Genomic DNA, 24,056 nt, shown 5'->3' with positions numbered 1-24,056 from the left:
TCTGTAGGCCGTGGGGTGGAAACGGGGCAGGGCGGCGACGCTGCTCACCTGGGGTAGGGAAAGAGAGGTTAGAGAGAGACAAGAGGAAGGGGGAGCGAGGGGAAACGGGGTAGGGCAGCGGCGCTGCTCACCTGGGGCGGCGGCGGCGCTCGGCTCCGGCGGGGTGGCCGGCCGCATCTGTAGGCCGCGGGGCAAGGCGGCGCATCGGCCGGCGAGGGAGCTCCAGGCGTCCATGGGAGAGAGAGAGGTTAGAGAGAGACAAGAGGAAAGGGGAGCAGGGGGAAGCGGGGTAGGGCGGCGGCGGTGCTCGGCTCCGGCGAGCGGCGCACCAGCGGGGCGGAGCGTGCGCAGGCGTGGGGAGGCGCGACGGCGAGGCCGGGCGCTGGTGAGGCGCCTTCTCAGGTGGAAGAACGAGGGAAGAAGGACAGGAAGAGCGTGCCCCAGGAGACTGAGATGAGGCAGAGGGTGAGGACACATAGGGGAAGCTTTGCAGGGGAAACAGGGAGAGGCAACAGCGGCCCGTCAGCAGAAAGGCAACAGCGGCGTGCAGCACCGGGCTTGGCCAAGGTGGCCACGGACCCGTGGTGAAGCCTCTGATGCGGTGGAGGCAGGAACTTGCCCTGGTCATCCTTGATTTGGCTCGCCGAGGGTGGAGCTTTGGTGGGGATTAGGTGAGGCGACGGAGGTGGGTTGGGACTTGAGAGGCGAGAAAGGTGGAGCAACCTGTGATGCTCCTCCATCTAGAAGCACCGAGGAGCAGCGTGGTAGGCTGGGGGCGTTGGCTGTGTTGGGAGGATAAAGTAGAAAATTAGTGATGGCAAGGGCGTTGGCTGTGTTGGTGGGCACCGGGCTGGTTTTCTGATCGATCCACGAGCTTGGCAGTAATGGCAGTATAATGATACTTTTTTGTCTTTAAGATGAAAAAAAGTAGTATACCTCATCTAATATATAATGCTACTGTTGAAAGGTGCTACTTAAATACAGAAAACTCTAGAAATTAGTAAATGCGTAGGTCTTTTGACCTATTTAGTTACTCCCTCCGTTTTTATTTAATCTGCATATTAAATTTGACTGAAATCAAACTTTGCAAAGTTTGACCAAGTTTATAGAAAATAATATAAACATTTAGCATAAGAAATCTATATGATGTGAAAGTACATTCAATAATAAATGTAATGATATTGATTTGTTATTGTATATGTTAATATTTTTTCTCTAAACTTTATCAAAGTTTACAAAGCTTGACTTTGATCAAAGTTAATATGCGGAGTAAATAAAAACGGAATATGTATTACTCACACACAGAGGGATAGAGTAATAAGAAAAATAAGAGGTCCTTGCTCGCCCGGTTTCGTCCAATATTTAGTAAATTCGTCTAGGATCGAATCAAATTAGAGCGAGCAATTCATCTACAATTCCGAGAAGAACAAAGGGGATCCATCAACAGAAGTTCAGACTCACTATGATGTGTATGATGTATAAACACACCGCCAGCTATCACGTGATGAAATTCAATATTCCTACTATAAAAAGTTTTTATCGAGCACGGCCATGATAGGAAGATGCCACCAACATCCGCGGGCAAGCGGTGGTGCTGAGTCTACCGTAGAGGGCAGGTTCGGTCATGGAGTGGCTATCACTCCAGATGGCATGCCACTAGCCACACAGACAATCATCCGTGCTGCCCTGGACAATAAGGATTTAACCAGCAAGGCTCTGCGATGGTTAGTAGAACACTTCCTCCAATGATCCAACTGGCAGTTGCGCCGCAAGGTGAGTGGTGGATGGGCATGTAATTTTTTTCCGTCGCAACGCACGGGCATTTTTGCTAGTATGTATATATATATATATATATATATATATATATATATATATATTTCTAAAAGAACATGGAGCAAGGATTATATATATATATATATATATAAAGGATTATATATATATATATATATATTATATATATATACCAATAATAAACCAGCGATGGCTTTTGGTCGTACGTCGCAGGACGTTTTGCAGAAAAGACCCTCTGTTTCTTTTAGAAATCAACCCGTGGTCCCCTTTTTAGTGGATCTGGAAAAACGCTTCGTTTTTTCACAAAACACCCCGTGGTTTGGAGTATTCAACCCGTGATCCTTTTTAAATCGGGACGGGGTCAATGCGGCGGCTCAAGCGGCTGGGGGCGGCGCGGCGGCTCGATGTAGATCGGCGGCGGCAGTTGGAGCTTGCAGGGGGCGGATCCGTGCGCAGCAGGAGCTGGGGAGGTGGATCCGGAGGCCGGCGGCGAGGTGGGGTCACCAGGGACGACCAGGATGGCCGGAGCACGGATTCCCTGGCGGATCCATGGAGTCTGCGGCTCCTGGGCAGGAAGGAAGGGAAGTGGGGGAGAGAAGGAGGGAGTAAGGAGGGGCGGCACAGCGACCTAGGCAGGAGCTTGCCGGAGCCGGACGCTGGTGGACGGGCGGGCGGCGCGAAGTCCTGGCGCACCTCGGCCGTCATCGAGGCCACCACCGCCGCCTGCCGGTGCAACAAGGCAAAGGAGGATCTCCTGGTTTTGCTCCGTCGCCAACTCCATGTTCACGGTCGTGGTTCTAATCCCTCTCTTGCCACTCCACTATTTTCAGGGGACCTTCCACTGTTTTGATTTATTGTATACGTGCAGTTCATCTCCCGGTCGCTGGCTGGATGTGCCTATATCTCTCATCGTTTTGTCAATCAGATAACCTATCAGTAGGAAATTATTTTCCTCCACTTTGCAAGACCACATAACCAATTTACTTCAGCGGTCTATACGATTAATTTCTAACTTTGCGGGATCATTCTGAGTCGGCATCTGTCACACTGTAACAAGTGTTCGTCTTTAATTTCCTACACTATATTGTGCATCAAAATTTGCTCTGTGTGCATGAGTACTAATAATTTGGGTTATTTCGTTTTGTTGAAATGATGATAAAATTGAGTTAAGCGAGTTGGAGCTACTGCACCCCTAGCCCAAGTGGAATGAGCTCATGGAGCGCCTCAAAGGCCCCAACAACGGTGGCAGTAGGCGTTGCCATTAGATCTGGAGGTAGAGGGAGTCTCTACGAGGAGCGGCAACCGAAGACAGGGAGCATCGACTGTGTCAAGCAAGCTGTAGCAGGCCTGCGCGACTCCTTGCTGATCACTTGACAGTCCAAGCCTGCAATAGTGTCGATTCAGGTAGGTGTGTGGCATGGCCGAATCCTGCCCGATCAGGGCCAACCAATGGACATGTTGTATGCATCGATCTCCCAATCCAACAGGCAATACATGTCTGCAAACGGTCCTGAAAAAAGTCATTCCGTAAGAAAGGTAATTGCTTAGTTGTGCTCAATTTTCTCCTAAAAGAAACAGTTAACTTGTATAGCTTGCATCAATGACTTCATAGTCCATACAATATTTTATATGCATCAAAACTAAGTTTTGTATGCTGCAGAAACTCAGGAAAATATGGTGGTTCTACGTCACTAGGCAAATCAGAGGAGATTACCCAATCTATAATGACAGGTGGTGGTAGACACCTGGTATTTCTGCATTGATGAAATGTCTTTTGTGGAACTCAAAAAATGGAGAGAGTTTAGAAAAAATAAATTTGAATGGAGATTAATACTGGTTTATTTTGTGTAGAATAGTAGTGATGCATTCTCTTCCGACAGGCTCCAAATGATGGTTATTCTGCAGGATTGGTAAGACAAGCTTCTGGAGATTGATTTCTCATGCAGCCGCTTGTGATGTTGAAATTAGTGTATGGCTCATTTCTTTCCTTGGTTCCTGTAGCAGTTACATTGATAGTAGGTTGACAATTCATTTATAGAATAGTCCACTGATGTCCGTAATTAGCTTTCTGTTTGTATTAAACTGGCTGTACATTTGTGACATTGCAACAGGGAGATGGATGTAATGTCCTTGTCTGTGCAATTTACTTTTGTGGGAAGAAAAAAATGTTGAGGTAAAGGAGGCTCATAGCTTGAAGGCGTTTGGTCCATTGATGTAGTAACTAACAACTTCGTTTGGCTGCTAATTGCTTTGCCTGAAAGCTGTCTTTCAAAGTATTAATTTACTCCATCTGTCATAATTTATGTACAGTAGTTTCATGGTTCGCAGTGTGGTTTTCAATGGTGGATGTGACATCCGATGATTGCCGAGGAAGAAAGGTGCGGGGGAGAGAATCAATTTGTGGTTTATGAATGGAAACCTTGTGTCAACATGTTTGATATGTTTGCTTATTACTCAATGGTATGATCACCGCAATTTTTATGTTATTTCGTGAAAACGTCAATCAACTAGGGCTTAGTTTATTTTTGGTACTGATTTATAGTTTGTTTGGTAATCACATCACACCTTCTTAAACTTTAGACAATTAAATTTGATTTATGTTTCCTCCTAATTCATCTTTTCTGCCTTTCAGGTTGCATTGGCAAATGGGGCCTCAACAATCTCTTGTGCCATTTGAACTTTAATTTGATTATCGATGAAGCAAGATTCTAGATTTATCGAATCCTATTTTTTTTCATCAGATCGATATGGTTGTCCGTATGAACTACGCCATAAGCTTCTTTGAGCAGCTTTTTACGGTGTTTCCATCTTTTAATTTCTCAGCAACTGCATCAAAGTACCAACCTCAGAGTTGAAAGTAAGGGCTGCAGATTTTTCACGGATCAAATAGGAATCACTACCACAGTACTGGCCTAACTTACGTACTAATGCCTACATCAACCGCCTGGGAAGAAGTTCCGGGTACATCTATTGCATCGGTCGGTATATCTTCCTTTATCTATAACTTGATATAGATATTAGGCTGACAAGTAGGCTATTACAGTACAGGTGGACCATTTTTAGACATGCCATATTCTTTGTCTGGATAACAAAATTATTTTCACATGGAAACCTCATACAAAATCGATGTTTAAATCATTGTTGGATGTTCCATTCTTTGATTATTTTGTTACATTCAAACTAAGAATAATGCAAGAAAAAAAACCTTCATTGTTCTAGAAAGGTGTTGGAGGCTCAGAGCTGCATATTCTGATGATATAACTGTCAATTACAAAATAAGGCCAAACACTATTTCTACGAATTAGCATCAAGTTGCCAGGAGCAGTGAAGCGCCGATAATGGTCAACTATGGTGCTTGAGGAGATGGATATATGTAGTTTTAATGTTGCAGATATACGGCTGGAGCAATATGTAAGTACTATTACAGAATTACTTCAGCTTTTGCTGAGTGTTTCTATTAGCTAGATGGTTGTGCTTCATGTCCTAGGATCGCATGCCCTTTATGTTCAGAGTACGGTCTGATTATGAATAAGATAATAAAAAGGTCCGTTACTTCTAACTAGACATTTTGTTAATTTCCAGTTGAAGGCTTCCACGCGCCACCTCCTTCTCCCCCTCCTTCGCCGTGTCGAGAAGGGAGCAACGACGAAGTAGAGGTAGACATGGACACATGGTAGGAGCCAAGAGGGAACAGGGAATGGCGGACGCGAGATCCGTGAAGCCAGAGAAGGTATGTAAGCTCGTCCACCGCAGGCTATAGCTCCAAAATCGGCGGTGTCAGCCGCCACCAGTGCCACCGTGTCCGCCTCCGGCTGGCTTGGTAGCAACAAAAGTATGGCTGCAGGTGTGGTTCATTCAGTTTTGCAGTTCGATTTACTTGCTAGAGGGAGAGATTATTTTGTTCTAGAAGTCATATTTCTGTCAAAAATCTGCTCCCCTCCACTCCTTTTTCATTTAACTAAAATCTGAATGTGAAAAGCAGTTGCAAATTTAGAGCAGCAGAGTAAATGTTCAAAAGTTCAGAGCAGGTGCATGTTTTTGAGAATTAGAGGACGTGTAAGCTAGAAGATGGGTTGCCATGCTTTGTAAGTATGATTAGTTGGAGTACTATTCCATCCGATGGCAGTGCAAATTTGAAGTGGGCGCTGATGAAGGACGTTAGGGTATGTTCTTCACGTCCACACTTCAGTGTCCAAAAAGTGACAAATCCTTTTTTCTTTGCGATAAGGCCCAAGGCCAAATATTAAGGGACACATGTCCTTACAAACTCACCCGTACGGAAACATTCAAATCTCTGGGGAGCCGAGCTCTTGTTCTTCCTGCATCCCAATGATCCTCTACCTAGACGGATCAAACTTCTTTCAGTCTAGGAGCTTACGGAAGCAGTGGCCGAGAAGTCGCTGATGTAGACTAGGAGATGTCGTTGGTCGCAATGTGTGAAGCAAATCGCTGCCCCGAATAGGAAAATGTGAGAAGGGCATGTAGAAACGGCAAGACCATGAAAATTGATCGAATCCAAACAGATCACCCAGAAACATAAACATACAAAATCCTGTCAGAGACACAGCCCCACACACCCTCGACCGTGAATAAGCACAGTGATGAAACAGGGATAGGACACGGAAAACCATATTCCTACGGAGGGATGACACGCTCTCTCGGTTCCCTGTCCAAAATCCTAAGACAACTGAGAACCTGTCGCCGCCTAGGATCCCGTCATGTAGCCCCCTTCTCCAATGACCAGGCTAGGTCAGGCTGCCACTGAAGGTAGCCAACACGCTGGAGCTGAGACACAGCCCAGACCACCCACCAATGCACACGCAGTAGCCGGCCCTCCCCTCAATATCGCGCGGCCCACCAGGGCACAACATCTCCGAAGGACGTCCTCATTGCCGATGGCTCTGTGTGGGATGTGACCGACAGTGTACCATGGCGGCGGCACGAGGAGGAGAGGCGATCTAGGTTTTCTTGTGGAGGTGGCTGAAGATCAGACTCATACCTCAACCTAAAGCATTGCTTCTTGATAATTCAACTACGGCAGCACGAAGGCATATTCACCTTATAGCGAATGAGGGCAACCTTATTTTCTTTTTTTTCGAGAGTACGCCAATGGCGTACCATATTTTTATAGAAGAGAGAATATATAATTACAAGACACCTGCAACAGATGCGAACATCCGTCACTGGCAACACCACACCGAACACTGGGCTGAGGTCAACTCCTCACAAACCTATCTAGACCTCCGACTCCTACACCTGCTCGAATCAGCTCTTGTAACTCATCGAGAATCCAACTAGCTAGATCTCTAGGTCCCTTAACTTGCTCTGGTCGACGGAAGATCCGTGCGTTCCTCTGTTTCCAAAGGGACCACGCTGTCTCGATGACGAATGTATCGAAGCCCCTCCTCTCCTTGCCATGAAAAGTGGCTTTAGCTCTCAACCACCATTCAGCGAAAGTGTCACTCGCTAGAGGAGCCTCCACACTCATGTGCATTGAATCCAGGCACATATGCCAAACCTCACGCGCGTAGACGCATTGCACCAGAATATGCTCCGCGTTATCCTCGTCCTGCAGGCACGTGTAGCAAGGCGAGGGTGTGTCCTGCAGGCCGTGCCGTGCCCTTCTATCCGACGTCCACAATTTGTGCTGCACAGCCAACCAAGCGAAAATTTTGCACTTGAGCGGCGCCCAGCTGCGCCAGGTCCCATTTGCCATGGGGGAACGCAACCCACCCTGACACAGCTGGGTGTAAGTGGATTTCGCCGTGTATGCACCCGACCGATCGTGTGGCCAGGCAAATCGATCCTCCTCCTGCTCGTCTCTTGGCACCGATGCAACTGCATGCCTCAGATGCATGGCTTGCAAAAGCGCACCAAACGAGAACTGGAGCTGCACATCCAGTGTCCAACTCTCCCCCTGAATGGCCTGAGCAACCGTCTTGGTGTTCCTTACTTTGACGCTCACTCCTTGGAACAGCGTGGGCGCGATGTCTTTGACGGTGAATCCATGTATCCACCTGTCTCGCCAGAACAGGACCTTGTCCCCTTTACCGACCGTGATGCTCACCAAACTATCAAAAACCCTCCTCGCATCCTCATCCACCATCATATGCAACCCTTGCCAAGGCCGGAGTTGGTCGGTCCGCCTTAGCCATTCCCATCTCACTCTTAGCGCGAGTGCTTGAAGTTGAAGATTTTTCACCCCGAGACCACCATAGACCAGGGGCTTGCATATAGTGTTCCATGCAACTAAGCATTGACCCCCATGGACCTTGTCTTTCCTAGCCCAGAAAAAGGCTCTCATCCAACTGTCCATGTCCTCAAGGACCCAAGCAGGCGCCTTCATAACCAGAAGATGGTGGACCGGCCTTGCCGCCACCACCGACTTCACCAGAACCAGCCTCCCCGAGCGTTGCATGAGGCCTCTCTGCCATGCGGGGATGAAGTGCCTCACCTGATCAAGCAACGGCTGCCACTGCACCTTTGTAAGCTTCTTCACCGCCAACTGTAAACCGAGGTATTTACAAGGGAATTGACCCATGGTGCATTGCAACAAACTCTCCACTCTACTTCTGTCATCTGAGTCATCTGTAATGAGGATAGCCGAGGATTCCCTGTAATTGATCTTGAGCCCCGAGGCTTCTCCAAAGATGTCCAGCGCTCTCCTAACAAACTCCTGCTCCTGTGTGGATGGTCGCACAAAGAGGGCGACATCATCCGCATAGATGGACAGTCTTTGCATAGCCGAGATGCCCGTGTAGCTGCTCAACACGCCCTCTTGTGTGGCTTTTACCACGATCGCCGTTAGCGCCTCCATAGCAATCACGAACAGAAGCGGAGAGACCGGATCCCCTTGCCTTAGTCCTTTAGCATGCCAAATTCTCCTCCCAGGAACACCATTAACCAGCACTCGCGTGCTTGCAGTCATGAGAAGGGTGTTGGAAATATGCCCTAGAGGCAATAATAGAAGTATTATTATATTTCCTTGTTCATGATAATTGTCTTTTATTCATGCTATAACTGTATTATCCGGAAATCGTAATACACGTGTGAATACATAGACCACAATATGTCCCTAGTGAGCCTCTAGTTGACTAGCTCGTTGTGATCAACAGATAGTCATGGTTTCCTGGCTATGGACATTGGATGTCGTTGATAACGGGATCACATCATTAGGAGAATGATGTGATGGACAAGACCCAATCCTAAGCCTAGCACAAAGATTGTGTAGTTCGTTTGCTAGAGCTTTGCCAATGTCAAGTATCTCTTCCTTTGACCATGAGGGCGTGTAACTCCTGGATACCGTAGGAGTGCTTTGGGTGTATCAAACGTCACAACGTAACTGGGTGACTATAAAGGTGCACTACAGGTATCTCCGAAAGTATCTATTGTTTTATGCGGATCGAGACTGGGATTTGTCACTCCGTGTAAACGGAGAGGTATCTCTGGGCCCACTCGGTAGGACATCATCATATGCGCAATGTGACCAAGGAGTTGATCACGGGATGATGTGTTACGAAACGAGTAAAGTGACTTGCCGGTAACGAGATTGAACAAGGTATTGGATACCGACGATCGAATCTCGGGCAAGTAACATACCGCTAGACAAAGGGAATTGTATACGGGATCGACTGAGTCCTTGACATCGTGGTTCATCTGATGAGATCATCGTGGAACATGTGGGAGCCAACATGGGTATCCAGATCCCGCTGTTGGTTATTGACCGGAGAACGTCTCGGTCATGTCTACATGTCTCCCGTACCCGTAGGGTCTCTTAAGGTTCGATGACGCTAGGGTTATAAAGGAAGTTTGTATGTGGTTACCGAATGTTGTTCGGAGTCCCGGATGAGATTCCGGACGTCACGAGGAGTTCCGGAATGGTCCGGAGGTAAAGATTTATATATGGGAAGTCCTATTTTGGCCACCGGAAAATGTTCAGGTTTTTTCGGTATTGTACCGGGAAGGTTCTAGAAGGTTCCGGAGTGGGGCCCACCTGCATGGGGGGACCCACATGAACGTGGGTAGTGGGGGCAAGGCCCCACACCCCTGGTCAAGGTGCAACAAGATCCCCCCTTAGAAGGAATAAGATCATATCCCGAAGGGATAAGATCAAGATCCCTAAAAAGGGGGGATAACAATCGGTGGGGAAGGAAATGATGGGATTTCTTTCCTCCCACCTTGGCCAACGCCCCAATGGACTTGGAGGGCAAGAAACCAGCCCCTCCACCCCTATATATAGTGGGGAGGCGCATGGGAGCTTTAGACGAAGTTCTGGTGCAGCCCTCCCCCTCTCACAAGTACTCCTCCTCTCCCGCGGTGCTTGGCGAAGCCCTGCAGGATTGCCACGCTCCTCCACCACCACCACGCCGTTGTGCTGTTGCTGGATGGAGTCTTCCTCAACCTCTCCCTCTCTCCTTGCTGGATCAAGGCTTGGGAGACGTCACCGGGTTGTATGTGTGTTGAACGCGGGGTGCCGTGCGTTCGGCACTTGATCATCGGTGATTTGAATCACGACGAGTACGACTCCATCAACCCCGTTCACTTGAACGCTTCCGCTTAGCGATCTACAAGGGTATGTAGATGCACTCTCCTTCCCCTCGTTGCTAGTCTCTCCATAGATAGATCTTGGTGACACGTAGGAAAATTTTGAATTTCTGCTACGTTCCCCAACAGTGGCATCATGAGCTAGGTCTATTGCGTAGATTCTTTGCACGAGTAGAACACAAAGTAGTTGTGGGCGTTGATGTTGTTCAATATGCTTACCGTTACTAGTCCAATCTTGTTTCGACGGTATTGTGGGATGAAGCAGCCCGGACCGACCTTACACGTACTCTTACGTGAGACAGGTTCCACCGATTGACATGCACTTGGTGCATAAGGTGGCTAGCGGGTGCCAGTCTCTCCCACTTTAGTCGGAACGGATTCGATGAAAAGGGTCCTTATGAAGGGTAAATAGCAATTGGCATATCACGTTGTGGTCTTGCGTAGGTAAGAAACGTTCTTGCTAGAAACCCATAGCAGCCACGTAAAACATGCAACAACAATTAGAGGACGTCTAACTTGTTTTTGCAGGGTATGCTATGTGATGTGATATGGCCAAGAAGAATGTGATGAATGATATGTGATGTATGAGATTGATCATGTTCTTGTAATAGGATTCACGACTTGCATGTCGATGAGTATGACAACCGGCAGGAGCCATAGGAGTTGTCTTTATTTATTGTATGACCTGCGTGTCATTGAAGAACGCCATGTAAACTACTTTACTTTATTGCTAAACGCGTTAGTCATAGAAGTAGAAGTAGTCGTTGGCGTGACAACTTCATGAAGACACGATGATGGAGATCATGATGATGGAGATCATGGTGTCGTGCCGGTGACGATGATGATCATGGAGCCCCGAAGATGAAGATCAAAAGGAGCAAAATGATATTGGCCATATCATGTCACTATTTGATTGCATGTGATGTTTATCATGTTTATGCATCTTGTTTACTTAGGACGACGGTAGTAAATAAGATGATCCCTTACAAAATTTCAAGAAGTGTTCTCCCCTAACTGTGCACCGTTGCTACAGTTCGTCGCTTCTAAGCACCACGTGATGATCGGGTGTGATGGATTCTTACGTTCACATACAACGGGTGTAAGACAGTTTTACACAGCGAAAACACTTAGGGTTAACTTGACGAGCCTAGCATGTACAGACATGGCCTCGGAACACGGAGACCGAAAGGTCGAGCATGAGTCGTATAGTAGATACGATCAACATGAAGATGTTCACCGATGATGACTAGTCCGTCTCACGTGATGATCGGACACGGCCTAGTTGACTCGGATCATGTAATCACTTAGATGACCAGAGGGATGTCTATCTGAGTGGGAGTTCATAAGATGAACTTAATTATCTTGAACATAGTCAAAAGACCTTTTGCAAATTATGTCGTAGCTCGCGCTTTAGTTCTACTATTTTAGACATGTTCCTAGAGAAAATATAGTTGAAAGTTGATAGTAGCAATTATGCGGACAGTAGAAAGCTTATGTCCTTAATGCACTGCTCAGTGTGCTGAACCCCAAACGTCGTTTGTGGATGTTGCGAACATCGGACATACACGTTTTGATAACTACGTGATAGTTCAGTTAAACGGTTTAGAGTTGAGGCACTAAAGACGTTTTCGAAACGTCACGGAACATATGAGATGTTTCGAGGGCTGAAATTGGGATTTCAGGCTCGTGCCCACGTCAAGAGGTATGAGACCTCCGACGATTTTCTTAGCCTGCAAACTAAGGGAGAAAAGCTCAATCGTTGAGCTTGTGCTCAGATTGTCTGAGTGCAACAATCACTTGAATCGAGTGGGAGTTGATCTTCCAGATAAGATAGTGATGTTTCCCCAAAGTCATTGCCACCAAGCTGCTAGAGCTTCGTGATGAACTATAACATATCAGGGATAGATATGATGATCCTTGAAATATTCGTGATGTTTGACACCGCGAAAGTAGAAATTAAGAAGGAGCATCAATTGTTGATGGTTGGTGAAACCACTAGTTTCAAGAAGGGCAAGGGCAAGAAGGGATACTTCATGAAACGGCAATTCAGCTGCTGCTCTAGTGAAGAAACCCAAGGTTGAACCCAAACCCGAGACTAAGTGCTTCTGTAATAAAGGGAACAGCCACTGGAGCAGAATTACCCTAGATACTTGGTAGATGAGAAGGCTGGCAAGGTCGATAGAAGTATATTGGATATACATTATGTTGATGTGTACTTTACTAGTACTCCTAGTAGCACCAGGGTATTAGATACCGGTTCGGTTGCTAAGTGTTAGTAACTCGAAATAAAAGCTACGGAATAAACGGAGACTAGCTAAAGGTGAGCTGACGATATGTGTTGGAAATGTTTCCAATGTTGATATGATCAAGCATCGCACGCTCCCTCTACCATCGAGATTGGTGTTAAAACCTGAATAATTTTTATTTGGTGTTTGCGTAGAGCATAGACATGATTGGATTATGAGTATTGCAATACGGTTATTCATTTAAGGAGAATAATAGTTACTCTATTTATGTGAATAATACCTTCAGTGGTCTTGCACCTAAAAATGCTTTATTGAATCTCGATCGTGGTGATACACATTTTCATGCCAAAAGATAGTAATGATAGTACCACTTACTGGTGGCACTGCCATGTAAGTCATATTGGTTTAAAACGCATGAAGAAGCTCCATGTTGATGGATCTTTGGACTCACTCGTTTTTGAAAAGTTTGAGACATGCGAACCATGTCTATTGGTGTATACGCATGAAGAAACTCCATGCAGATGGATCGTTTGGACTCACTTGATTTTGAATCACTTGAGATATGCAAATCATACCACATGGGCAAGATGACTGAAAAGCCTCGTTTTCAGTAAGATGGAACAAGATAGCAACTTGTTGGAAGTAACACATTTTGATGTGTGCAGTCCAATGAGTGCTGAGGCATGCAGTGAATATCGTTATGTTCTTACTTCACAGATGATTCGAGTAGATGTTGAGAATATTTACTTGATGAAACACAAGTCTGAATTATTGAATGGTTCAAGTAATTTCAGAGTGAAGTAGAAGATCATTGTGACAGGAGGATAAAATGTCTATGATATAATCATAGAGATGAATATCTGAGTTACAAGTTTTGGCACACAATTAAGACATTGTGGAAATTGTTTCGCAATTAATACCGCCTGGAACACCATAGTGTGATGGTGTGTCCGAACATCATAACTGCACCCTATTGGATATGATGCATACCATGATGTCTCTTATCGAGTTACCACTATCGTTCATGGGTTAGGCATTAGAGACAACCACATTCACTTTAAATAGGGCACCACGTAATTCCGTTGAGATGACACCGTATGAATTATGGTTTAGAGAAACCTAAGTTGTCGTTTCTTAAAGGTTTGGGGCTGCGATGCTTATGTGAAAAAAATTTCAGGATTGATAAGCTCGAACCCAAAGCGGATAAAATGCATCTTCATAGGACACCCAAAACAGTTGGGTATACCTCCTAATTCAGATCCGAAAGCAATATGGATTGTTTCTTGAATCAGGTCCTTTCTCGAGAAAAGGTTTGTCTCAAAAAGTTGAGTGGGAGGATGGTGGAGACTTGATATGGTTATTGAACCATCACTTCAACCAGTGTGTATCAGGGCACAGGAAGTTGTTCCCGTGGCACCTACACCAATTGAAGTAGAAGCTTATGATAGTGATCATGAAGTTTCGGATCAAGTCACTGCCGTACCTCGTAGGGTGACAAGGATACGTACTACTTCAGAGTGGTACAGTAATCCTGTCTTGAAGGTCATGTTGCTAGACAACAATGAACCTATGAGCTATGGAGAAGTGATGGTGGGCCCAAATTCCGACAAATGGTTAGAAGCCATGAAATCCGAGATAGGATCCATGTATCAGAACAAAGCATGGACTTTGGTGGACTTGCCCAAAGATCGGCAAGCCATTGAGATAAATGGATCTTTAAGAAGAAGATGGACGTGGATGGTAATGTCACCATCTATGAAGCTCGACTTGTGGTGAAGAGTTTTTCACAAGTTCAAGGAGTTGACTGCGATGAGATTTTCTCATCCGTAGCGATGCTTAAGTCCGTCGGATTCATGTTAGCATTAGCTGCATTTATGAAATCTGGCAGATGGATGACAAAACGAGTTTCCTTACCAGTCTTCGTATGGAAAGGTTGTATGTGATACAAATCAGAAAGTTTTTGTCGATCCTAAGGATGCTAAAAGGTATGCTAGCTCCAGCGATCCTTCCATGGACTGGAGTAAGCATCTCGGAGTTGGAATGTGCGCTTTGATAAGATGATCAAAGATTTTGGGTTTATACAAAGTTTATGAGAAACTTGTATTTCCAAAGAAGTGAGTGGGAGCACTATAGAATTTCTGATGAGTATATGTTGTTGACATATTGATGATCAGAAATGATGTAGAATTTCTAGAAAGCATATAGGGTTATTTGAAAACTGTTTTTCAATGGAAAACCTGGATTAGGCTACTTGAACAATAAGCATCAAGATCTATAAGATAGATCAAAATGCTTAATAGTACTTTCAAATGAGCACGTACCTTGACATGATCTTGAAGGTGTTCAAGATGGATCAGTCAAAGAAGGAATTCTTGCCTGAGATGTAAGGTATGAAGTTAAGACTTAAAATCTCGACCACGGCAGAATAGAGAGAAAGGACGAAGGTCGTCCCCTATGCTTTTATCATAGGCTCTCTACAGTATGCTATGCTGTGTACCGCACCTGTAGTGTGCCTTGCCATGAGTCAGTCAAGGGGTACAAGAGTGATCCAAGAATGGATCACAGGACAGCGGTCAAAGTTATCCTTAGTAACTAGTGGACTAAGGAATTTTCTCGATTATGGAGGTGATAAAGAGTTCGACGTAAAGAGTTATGTCGATGCAAGCTTAACACCTATCCGGATAGCTCTGAGTAGAAATACCGGATACGTATAATGGAGCAACTTTTAGTATAGCTCCAAGTAGAACAGTTATTTGGAATAGCTCCAAATAGAGCGTGGTAGCTACATCTAGGAGATGACATAGAGATTTGTAAAGCACACACGGATCTAAAAGGTTCAGACCCGTTGACTATAACCTCTCTCACAAGCATAACATGATCAAACCCAGAACTCATCGAGTGTTAATCACATGGTAAATGTGAACTAGATTATTGACTCTAGTAAACTCTTTGGGTGTAAGTCACATGGGGATGTGACCTTGAGTGTTAATCACATATCGATGTGAACTAGATTATTGACTCTAGTGCAAGTGGGAGACTGTTGGAAATATGCCCTAGAGGCAATAATAAAAGTATTATTATATTTCCTTGTTCATGATAATTGTCTTTTATTCATGCTATAACTGTATTATCCGGAAATCGTAATACACGTGTGAATACATAGACCACAATATGTCCCTAGTGAGCCTCTAGTTGACTAGCTCGTTGTGATCAACAGATAGTCATGGTTTCCTGGCTATGGACATTGGATGTCGTTGATAACGGGATCACATCATTAGGAGAATGATGTGATGGACAAGACCCAATCCTAAGCCTAGCACAAAGATCGTGTAGTTCGTTTGCTAGAGCTTTGCCAATGTCAAGTATCTCTTCCTTTGACCATGAGAGCGTGTAACTCCTGGATACCGTAGGAGTGCTTTGGGTGTATCAAACGTCACAACGTAACTGGGTGACTATAAAGGTGCACTACAGGTATCTCCGAAAGTATCTATTGTTTTATGCGGATCGAGACTGGGATTTGTCACTCCGTGTAAACGGAGAGGTATCTCTGGGCCCACTCGGTAGGACATCATCATATGCGCAATGTGACCAAGGAGTTGATCACGGGATGATGTGTTACGGAACGAGTAAAGTGACTTGCCGGTAACGAGATTGAACAAGGTATTGGATACCGACGATCGAATCTCGGGCAAGTAACATACCGCTAGACAAAGGGAATTGTATACGGGATCGACTGAGTCCTTGACATCGTGGTTCATCCGATGAGATCATCGTGGAACATGTGGGAGCCAACATGGGTATCCAGATCCCGCTGTTGGTTATTGACCGGAGAACGTCTCGGTCATGTCTACATGTCTCCCGAACCCGTAGGGTCTACACACTTAAGGTTCGATGACGCTAGGGTTATAAAGGAAGTTTGTATGTGGTTACCGAATGTTGTTCGGAGTCCCGGATGAGATCCCGGACGTCACGAGGAGTTCCGGAATGGTCCGGAGGTAAAGATTTATATATGGGAAGTCCTATTTTGGCCACCGGAAAATGTTCAGGTTTTTTCGGTATTGTACCGGGAAGGTTCTAGAAGGTTCCGGAGTGGGGCCCACCTGCATGGGGGGACCCACATGAACGTGGGTAGTGGGGGCAAGGCCCCACACCCCTGGTCAAGGCGCAACAAGATCCCCCCTTAGAAGGAATAAGATCATATCCCGAAGGGATAAGATCAAGATCCCTAAAAAGGGGGGATAACAATCGGTGGGGAAGGAAATGATGGGATTTCTTTCCTCCCACCTTGGCCAACGCCCCAATGGACTTGGAGGGCAAGAAACCAGCCCCTCCACCCTATATATAGTGGGGAGGCGCATGGGAGCTTTAGACGAAGTTCTGGTGCAGCCCTCCCCCTCTCACAAGTACTCCTCCTCTCCCGCGGTGCTTGGCGAAGCCCTGCAGGATTGCCACGCTCCTCCACCACCACCACGCCGTTGTGCTGCTGCTGGATGGAGTCTTCCTCAACCTCTCCCTCTCTCCTTGCTGGATCAAGGCTTGGGAGACGTCACCGGGCTGTATGTGTGTTGAACGCGGAGGTGCCGTGCGTTCGGCACTTGATCATCGGTGATTTGAATCACGACGAGTACGACTCCATCAACCCCGTTCACTTGAACGCTTCCGCTTAGCGATCTACAAGGGTATGTAGATGCACTCTCCTTCCCCTCGTTGCTAGTCTCTCCATAGATAGATCTTGGTGACACGTAGGAAAATTTTGAATTTCTGCTACGTTCCCCAACAAAGGGCTGCCATCCTCGCAAGACAGTGTGGACCGAACCCTTTAGCTCGCAACACTTCAAACAGAAATGGCCATGAGAGTGAGTCGAAAGCTCTCGTGATATCCAACTTGAGGAAGACACCATGATTCTTCCTGACCCGAATCTTCATCGCCACTTGCCTCACAAGCAGGTAGTTATCATGAAGGCTTCTTCCCTTGATAAACGCGGACTGATTCACTCCCACCAAGTCGGCCATGCGTGGACGTACTCTGTTAGCCAACAGCTTGGCAAAAAGCTTGGAGAAACTGTGCGGTAGACTGATCGGTCGGAAGTCCCCTACCTCCATCGCCTCTGGTTTCTTCGGGATCAACACAATTAGCGCACGGTTCAGTTTTGCGAACCCTCTACTATCTCCAACGGCGAGCTTGGTTAGCGCCGCCATGACGTCGCTTTTAATAACTGACCAAGCCTTCTGATAAAATAGCGCGCTAAAACCGTCCGGCCCCGGCGCTCGATCTGGGTGCAGCTCTTTGATTACCCTCCAAACTTCCTCTTCCGAGAAGATTCCTTCCAACTCTGACAAGTCTGACTCTTCCATCCCCAAATACCTCAAATCCAAGGTGTGCCTCCTCGCATGGTCAGAACCCAGGAGATTTTGGAAGGCATCCGCAAAAACTTCCTCTTTACGGCACTGCTCCGAGACAATCTCACTGCCCACACGCACATGGGGAATGAAATTCTTCGCACGTCTACCATTGGTCACCATTTGGAAGAATTTGGTGTTGGCGTCTCCCTCGCGTAGCCATCTATGCCTCGATCTCTGTCGCTCGATTGTTCTCTCCAGTGAGGCTAGGCCGAGCAGGGACAGCTTGAGAGTGCGCCTCAGCCAACCTTCAAGCTCGGTAATCCCACGCAACTCCATCGCTTGATCCAACTTGAAGATAACCAGCGTCGCCACCGCCATGAGTAGTTTGACGTTGCCTACTTTCTTCTGCCCCCAGGCCTGTAGCGACACACCCGCATTCCTGAATAGAGCGTCGAGTCTTTTGAACGGGTCCACAATCTCAGGGTCACAAACCCAAGCGTCCTTGACTGCTTGCTCGAAGCCCTCAAGTTTGGGCCAAAAAGCCTCGAAACGGAAGCGCTTCTTGGGCCAGAAAGCTGCGCTAGTGGTAATGTGCAAGGCCGCATGATCAGAAACACTTGTAGAAAGAGCCTGCAGCAAACAGTCTGGCCACGTGAGCTCCCAATCAACCGACACCACACTCTGTCAATTCTAGTGAGCGTAGGGTTTTCTCTTTCACTTGACCAGGTGAATCTACGCCCATGCATATAAAGCTCCTTAAGCTCACAACTGTCGACAAAGCTCCGGAACTTGTTCATCATCGTGCGGTTTATGTTAGTGTTGCTTTTCTCGTTAGCTCGCAAGATCATGTTAAAGTCCCCAAGCACCATCCAAGGGCCAAGGCATAGAGCACGCCTGGCCTCCAGATCCACCAGAAACTGGGATTTCGCATCATTACCTTGGGGACCATACACCACCGAAATCCACCAATCCTCGCCAACTCTAGGGTGAACCAAACCCGTGAGGAAATTCGCATCCCTCTGGATGCTATCTATCTGCAGCATCGTGGTATCCCATGCCAATAGGATCCCTCCTCTCGTGTCATCGGCCGGCAAGTAAGCGAAGCCGTCCAACGACGGGCCACAACATTGCATTAATAGAAAGTGATCTACAATCTCCAATTTTGTTTCCTGCAAACACACTAGGTTAGGCTTCACCGAAGCCAAGAACTCCCTCACCGCTTTCCTCTTTGCCGGATTGTTCAAACCGCGAACGTTCCAGCAGGTCATCACGGGGTTGACATCCATGTAAACCGATGTCGCGCCCACCTCCTGACGCACAGCTCTAGTGCACGCCAATCCTCTCTGACCCACCCGTACCAAGCGTCTGCACCGGCAAGGCCTTGCCAAATAGTGCCGCTATGACACGCACATGCTGTTCACGGAGCGGCGAGTCGAATAGGGTCTTCAACTCTTGCACCGCCGAGTCATCCACCTGAAGATCCTCCGGGACCAAGCCGAGCGTTCTAAGCAGCACATTTTCTGCCGGGGTGGCTGTCGAAGAGCCCAGCGTCGCAGTTCTTTTGGCTGCCCTCGTCGTGCGCTTGGGCGTGAATGGCTCCGCCTCCGGCCTTAGCGAGGAGGCCTGTATCTCCTTGAGGATAGGTGGCGTCAGCTTCTTCATGATATGCGAGCAAAAGGCCTTGAGTCTACCATACGCCACCGCTTCTTGTGGCGTCATACCAGAAGCCGTCGGCACCGACACCATCATGCCATTGTTTAGCCCAGCGGCCTCATGCACCCCCAGGCCAATGTTCGGCTCCGTGGCCACAATCACGTTCTCCGCCTCCCTTGGCACGGGCATCTCATTCCTTACCACAACTGTACTCGCAGTGCCCTGGATAGGCATCTCCTCCAGTGCAAGGCTGCATGGCGACGTTGCATGGTTCACATCCGCCTGGGACCCACAATCCGCGTCAACATGCATTGGTGCATTATTCCCAGCGTTGTGGGACCCGTCGCCAGCCGTTGCATGGCCATCCTGCTCGACAGGCGGCTCCACCCCAGTAACCGCCTTTTCCTTGGACAAAGTATCCGCGTCGGGTTGTGCGCCATTCCGGCCCACCAGCGCCTCCGCACCACGTGGGAAGCCGGCGTTGCATGTCTGGCCGGGCGCGCACGCCACCAACGCAGATAGCGGGGAACGACCCGAGTGGCCAGCCGCGGTGGCCCCACCAGCAATGCCTCACTTGGCATTATCTCCAACTGCTCCACGCCCGCATCCCGAGGCCTCACCTGAGCCGCAGTCACCTCAACGATCGCACCAGCAGGGGACGGATCCCGGGGCGGTTCCAACTGATCGGGGGGGGGGGGATATCCTTCTCCGCGTCAGGTGCACGCCCAACGGGGGGGAGGGCCTCCGATTGCGTGGGGCCGGCCACCCCATTCCCGCTCCTTCCATTCGAAAATCCCGCCACCTGGGCACCAGCTGTGGCCGCCTGGCGTTCCGTGACCACGATCCGGTCAAAAGCGGAAATCCTCTTCGTCAGCCTACTTTGGATAGGCTGAGTGACCCCACCTTCCGTCAGCACGGGCTTTGAGGGCATTGGCGGGAGGCGCCAGTCCGCGCCGGCGCCGGCGGTCACTTCCGGCGACAGTGCCGCCCTTTGCCTGACCTGCACCACCGCACCCGCTCCGGAGCCGAGCTCGCGCCGGTCACGCACCCCGAAGCGCCAGCTGAGATTGCGAGTGTGGCTGCACCTTCCCTCGCTAGTGCCGCCCATGCCGTCGTCGTCAACCTCAGGGACACCACTCTGTCCACTATCTGAAGAAGCTCGCAGGAACCATGGCTCATCCGCCCCATCGAACTCAGTCACCGAATCCATATGAATCAAGATTTTGTACTGCAGCAGCTCCGGATCCGAGAGCGGTGCAACCAGCCCTGGCTCAGGCACAGCCAGCCAGCGCAAGGGTGGGATGCTCTCAGGCTCCGCCGACCACGCCGAGAGCTTGAACGCAGAGAGATCGCGCCTCGCGCTAGTCTCCGGCTCAACCGAATCCACCAAGCATGAAGACCCAAGCAGCTCTTCTGCCACCTCTCTCTCCCAAGCATGCGGAGGGATACCTTCCAACACCAAAGACACCTTGTACCTCATCACCGAATGCACCGCCTGAGCCTGGCGGTTCCATTGCCTGAAGAATAGCTTTACGCCCTTGTGATCAATCGATGGCCACGCCACGCTGTTGCGGTGCTCCTGCCTCGCAAAGACCACCAGAAAGTCCTCCGGTCTGTACTCATGCACCGAGAACCACTCCGGCGAGATGCCAACCACTGCACCCAACGCCTCAACCACGAACTCCGGGGGGTGCCGCGCCTCGCACCACCCACGTACGCCACCATCGCGAACTGAAGCCGCCTCTCCAAGTCCTCCATGGAACGCATCCGCCGAACAACGCAGAGCTCGGAAGGCAAGAACTCCTCGCGCTGCGCAGCCTCCATCCTGGGGCGGGGCAGCGCTGGCCACGCAGGCCAAGGTGCGGCACCACCCACGGACACCGGCGGTGACGGCGGGGTCGGGGGCCCTCTGGTCCCCTGCGCTGCGCGGCCGGATTGGCCCGCCACGCCTCGCCTGGCCACCTTGGCCAAGGCCGCCCTGCGCAACTCGTCCTCGGGCGACGGACTGCGGGGGCGCTTGCAGTCCTTGGATTCGTGCCCCGGCAAACCACATCGAAGGTAGACCACCTGGTTAGTGCAGTCGATCTTGCGGTGCCCCTCCTCAAAGCACTTGAAACAGAGTCCGGCCATCTCCGGCGACACCTCGCGTCGCTGCTGCTGTCCTGCGGCTGATCCCTGTGCACGCTCACGCTCCTCCCGGCGCCGCCTCCAAAGCTCCTTCTTGGAGAGCCTAGGCTGCGACCAACGAACCGCCGGCTGCGCCGCCGGCGGATCTGCCGAGGCCGCCCTCGAGTCGACCGCCAGGCCGCGCCCCTCCGACGACCCCGAGCTGCCCGAGAGGCCAAGGCCCGAAACGATGGGGCGCTCGCCGCTGGGCCTGAAGGAGGAACCGACCGACGCCGGGCTGGACGCCATGGACCTCGGGGAGGAGCGAGGGAAGGACCAGAGGGGGTGGCCGCCGGGGCCGGAGCGACCGCCGGCGGGGGAGGTGGGTGGACGCCGGCACCGGAGTGGTGCACGGCGGCGGGAGGGAGCGCTAGGGAGAGGGAGCGCTAGGGAGCGCTAGGGAGAGAGAAGTTGATTGTCAACTCGGCGGTGATCTTGATAATACCCGGATCGGGGGTGCACCAGTCGAAGTCCCGAGAGAAGAGATTATCACTCTAGCTAACTAGATTGTTAACAACCTTATTTTCTACATTTGTCTTGGATATAAGAAGTGGCACACAGTGGCACTCGAGAGGAGCAGGTTTTATAAAAAGATCGCCCAGTGCAACGCACGGGCATTTGTACTAGTTATATGTTCAAAAAAAAAAAGGTATTCTGATTAACAATGAGTCATGTTTGACACGTCCAAAAATTTGTCTAGCATAGGCATCTACGAAACCAGGTCAAGTCATAGATATATCCTTCTTTCTTCAACCTCTACCCATCTCATCTCATCTAAAAAAAGAAAAAGAAAAAGAAAAAAAAAACTCCACCTATCTCTCAGCCAGGTTACGATAGGTGGTAAGGGAACAACCAGCAGGTGCTCAGGACTCACACGGGCACCTAATTGGGCTCCTAGCACAGGAACCGGCTGATTTCCCAATTACAGCAGAGGCTTGCCTTCAATTCTCACAAACGTGATCTGATAAAAATCAGGACGCCTCGCCGCTGGAAACCAGCGCGGGAGCAAAGAACCCTAGGCTCACCTCGGGAGAGAAAACAACCTGTGTCACAGGTACGAATGCGTTACATGGCCCTGAAGCCGCAAGCAGGCAAAAAACGAAAAAGAAAAGAAGCAGCAGTCAACCGGCAAAGGAGGTGGACGCCAGCGGCGGCAGCGACAACGGCGAACCTAATCCTACAGCCGAAGTAGCCAGCCGGCAAATGAAGTGGATGCCGGCGGCGGCGTCGATGAAGGTAACCCTACGATCGTCTCATTCACATCATACATGCACTGTCGTAGCATGTAACCAGGTACGAGCGGTTCCATGTTACGTTATAACCGTCATGCTCAAGTTAGGATAGAGTGCACACGTTGTCAGACTACCTCAGTGGACGATGCATGCCTAATGCTCTTTATCTACAAATTCTCGAAACAAGGCGAAGGTAATCCTACAGCCGAAGCAGCCAGCCGGCAAATAAAGTGGACGCCGGTGGCGGCGTCGACGAAGGTAACCATACAGCCGTCTCATTCACATCATACATGCGCCGTCGTAGCATGCAACCAGGTATGAGCGGTTCCATGTTACGTTATAACCGTCATGCTCAGGTCAGGATAGAGTCCACACGTGTCGGGCTACCTCAGTGGACGATGCATGCCTAATGCTCTTTATATTCAAATTCTCAGAACAAAAACAAAATTTTCTCTTTGGATACATAGTTTAATTGATGGAGAAAATAAAAGCTAATTTATCTATGATCAAAGTTGAAGATATAATAAATATGAACGCATGTCAGTTCTCTGCCATGGGGAATTTTTTGGTAGAGAGGGGTGTCTGAACCATGGAGTTCAAATATAAAATTTATCCACAAAGGTGAACATCAAATAAAAAATCAAAAAAGAAACTACCGAAATTCCATACAAACATCTGGTGACGTGCGTATATGTCTATACAGGGAAATAACAAAGACAAAAAACAATCATATCCTGCTACGACACGTACATCTGATCAGGGAAACATCCATATCAACTTTAATCTCAAAGAAATCAAAATGCTTAAATACGCAATTACATATTTTTTATGTTTGGGAAAAAGTTCAAGAATCATTTCATATATTCTAGAGTTCTATGCTTTGTATTCCCATTTTGTTATCTGAAAGAATCTGTATATTCATATAAATAGAATCACGTCCCTTCATTATGTTGGAACAGAAGTTATATAGTATTTACTATTTATTTATACCCATCTCAAAAACTACATCTTTGCATTGTAAGAAATTATAGAATTATATGACAATGTTAAAATATAGAATATCTATCCCGTGTACAAGCTG

The 24,056-nt window shown here is 48.4% G+C and overlaps 1 protein-coding gene across 17 annotated transcripts; it reads left to right on the top strand.

The window, feature by feature from the left end:
• Positions 1-2,142: 2,142 nt before the first annotated feature.
• On the top strand, positions 2,143-6,438 carry LOC123071028 (uncharacterized). 17 transcript variants are annotated; one of them, XR_006434111.1, is made up of 6 exons: positions 2,143-3,327; positions 3,452-3,522; positions 3,648-3,701; positions 3,903-3,964; positions 4,120-4,251; positions 4,424-6,435. XR_006434111.1 is itself a non-coding variant. In XM_044494490.1 (5 exons), the coding sequence occupies exons 1-5, from the start codon at positions 3,241-3,243 to the stop codon at positions 4,151-4,153; spliced, it is 318 nt and encodes a 105-aa protein (XP_044350425.1). In that variant the 5' UTR covers positions 2,143-3,240; the 3' UTR covers positions 4,154-4,414. The 17 variants fall into 17 exon arrangements, 1 of the variants encoding a protein (XP_044350425.1); XR_006434096.1 differs by having other exon boundaries at positions 3,643-3,701; XR_006434108.1 differs by having other exon boundaries at positions 3,452-3,525; positions 3,643-3,701.
• Positions 6,439-24,056: the final 17,618 nt, after the last annotated feature.

The sequence above is a fragment of the Triticum aestivum genome, chromosome 3B (assembly GCF_018294505.1).
Source record: "Triticum aestivum cultivar Chinese Spring chromosome 3B, IWGSC CS RefSeq v2.1, whole genome shotgun sequence".
Classification (NCBI taxonomy): Eukaryota; Viridiplantae; Streptophyta; class Magnoliopsida; order Poales; family Poaceae; genus Triticum; species Triticum aestivum.
Note: the sequence above shows the minus strand (reverse complement) of the source record. Positions and strands in the feature narration are given on the sequence as shown.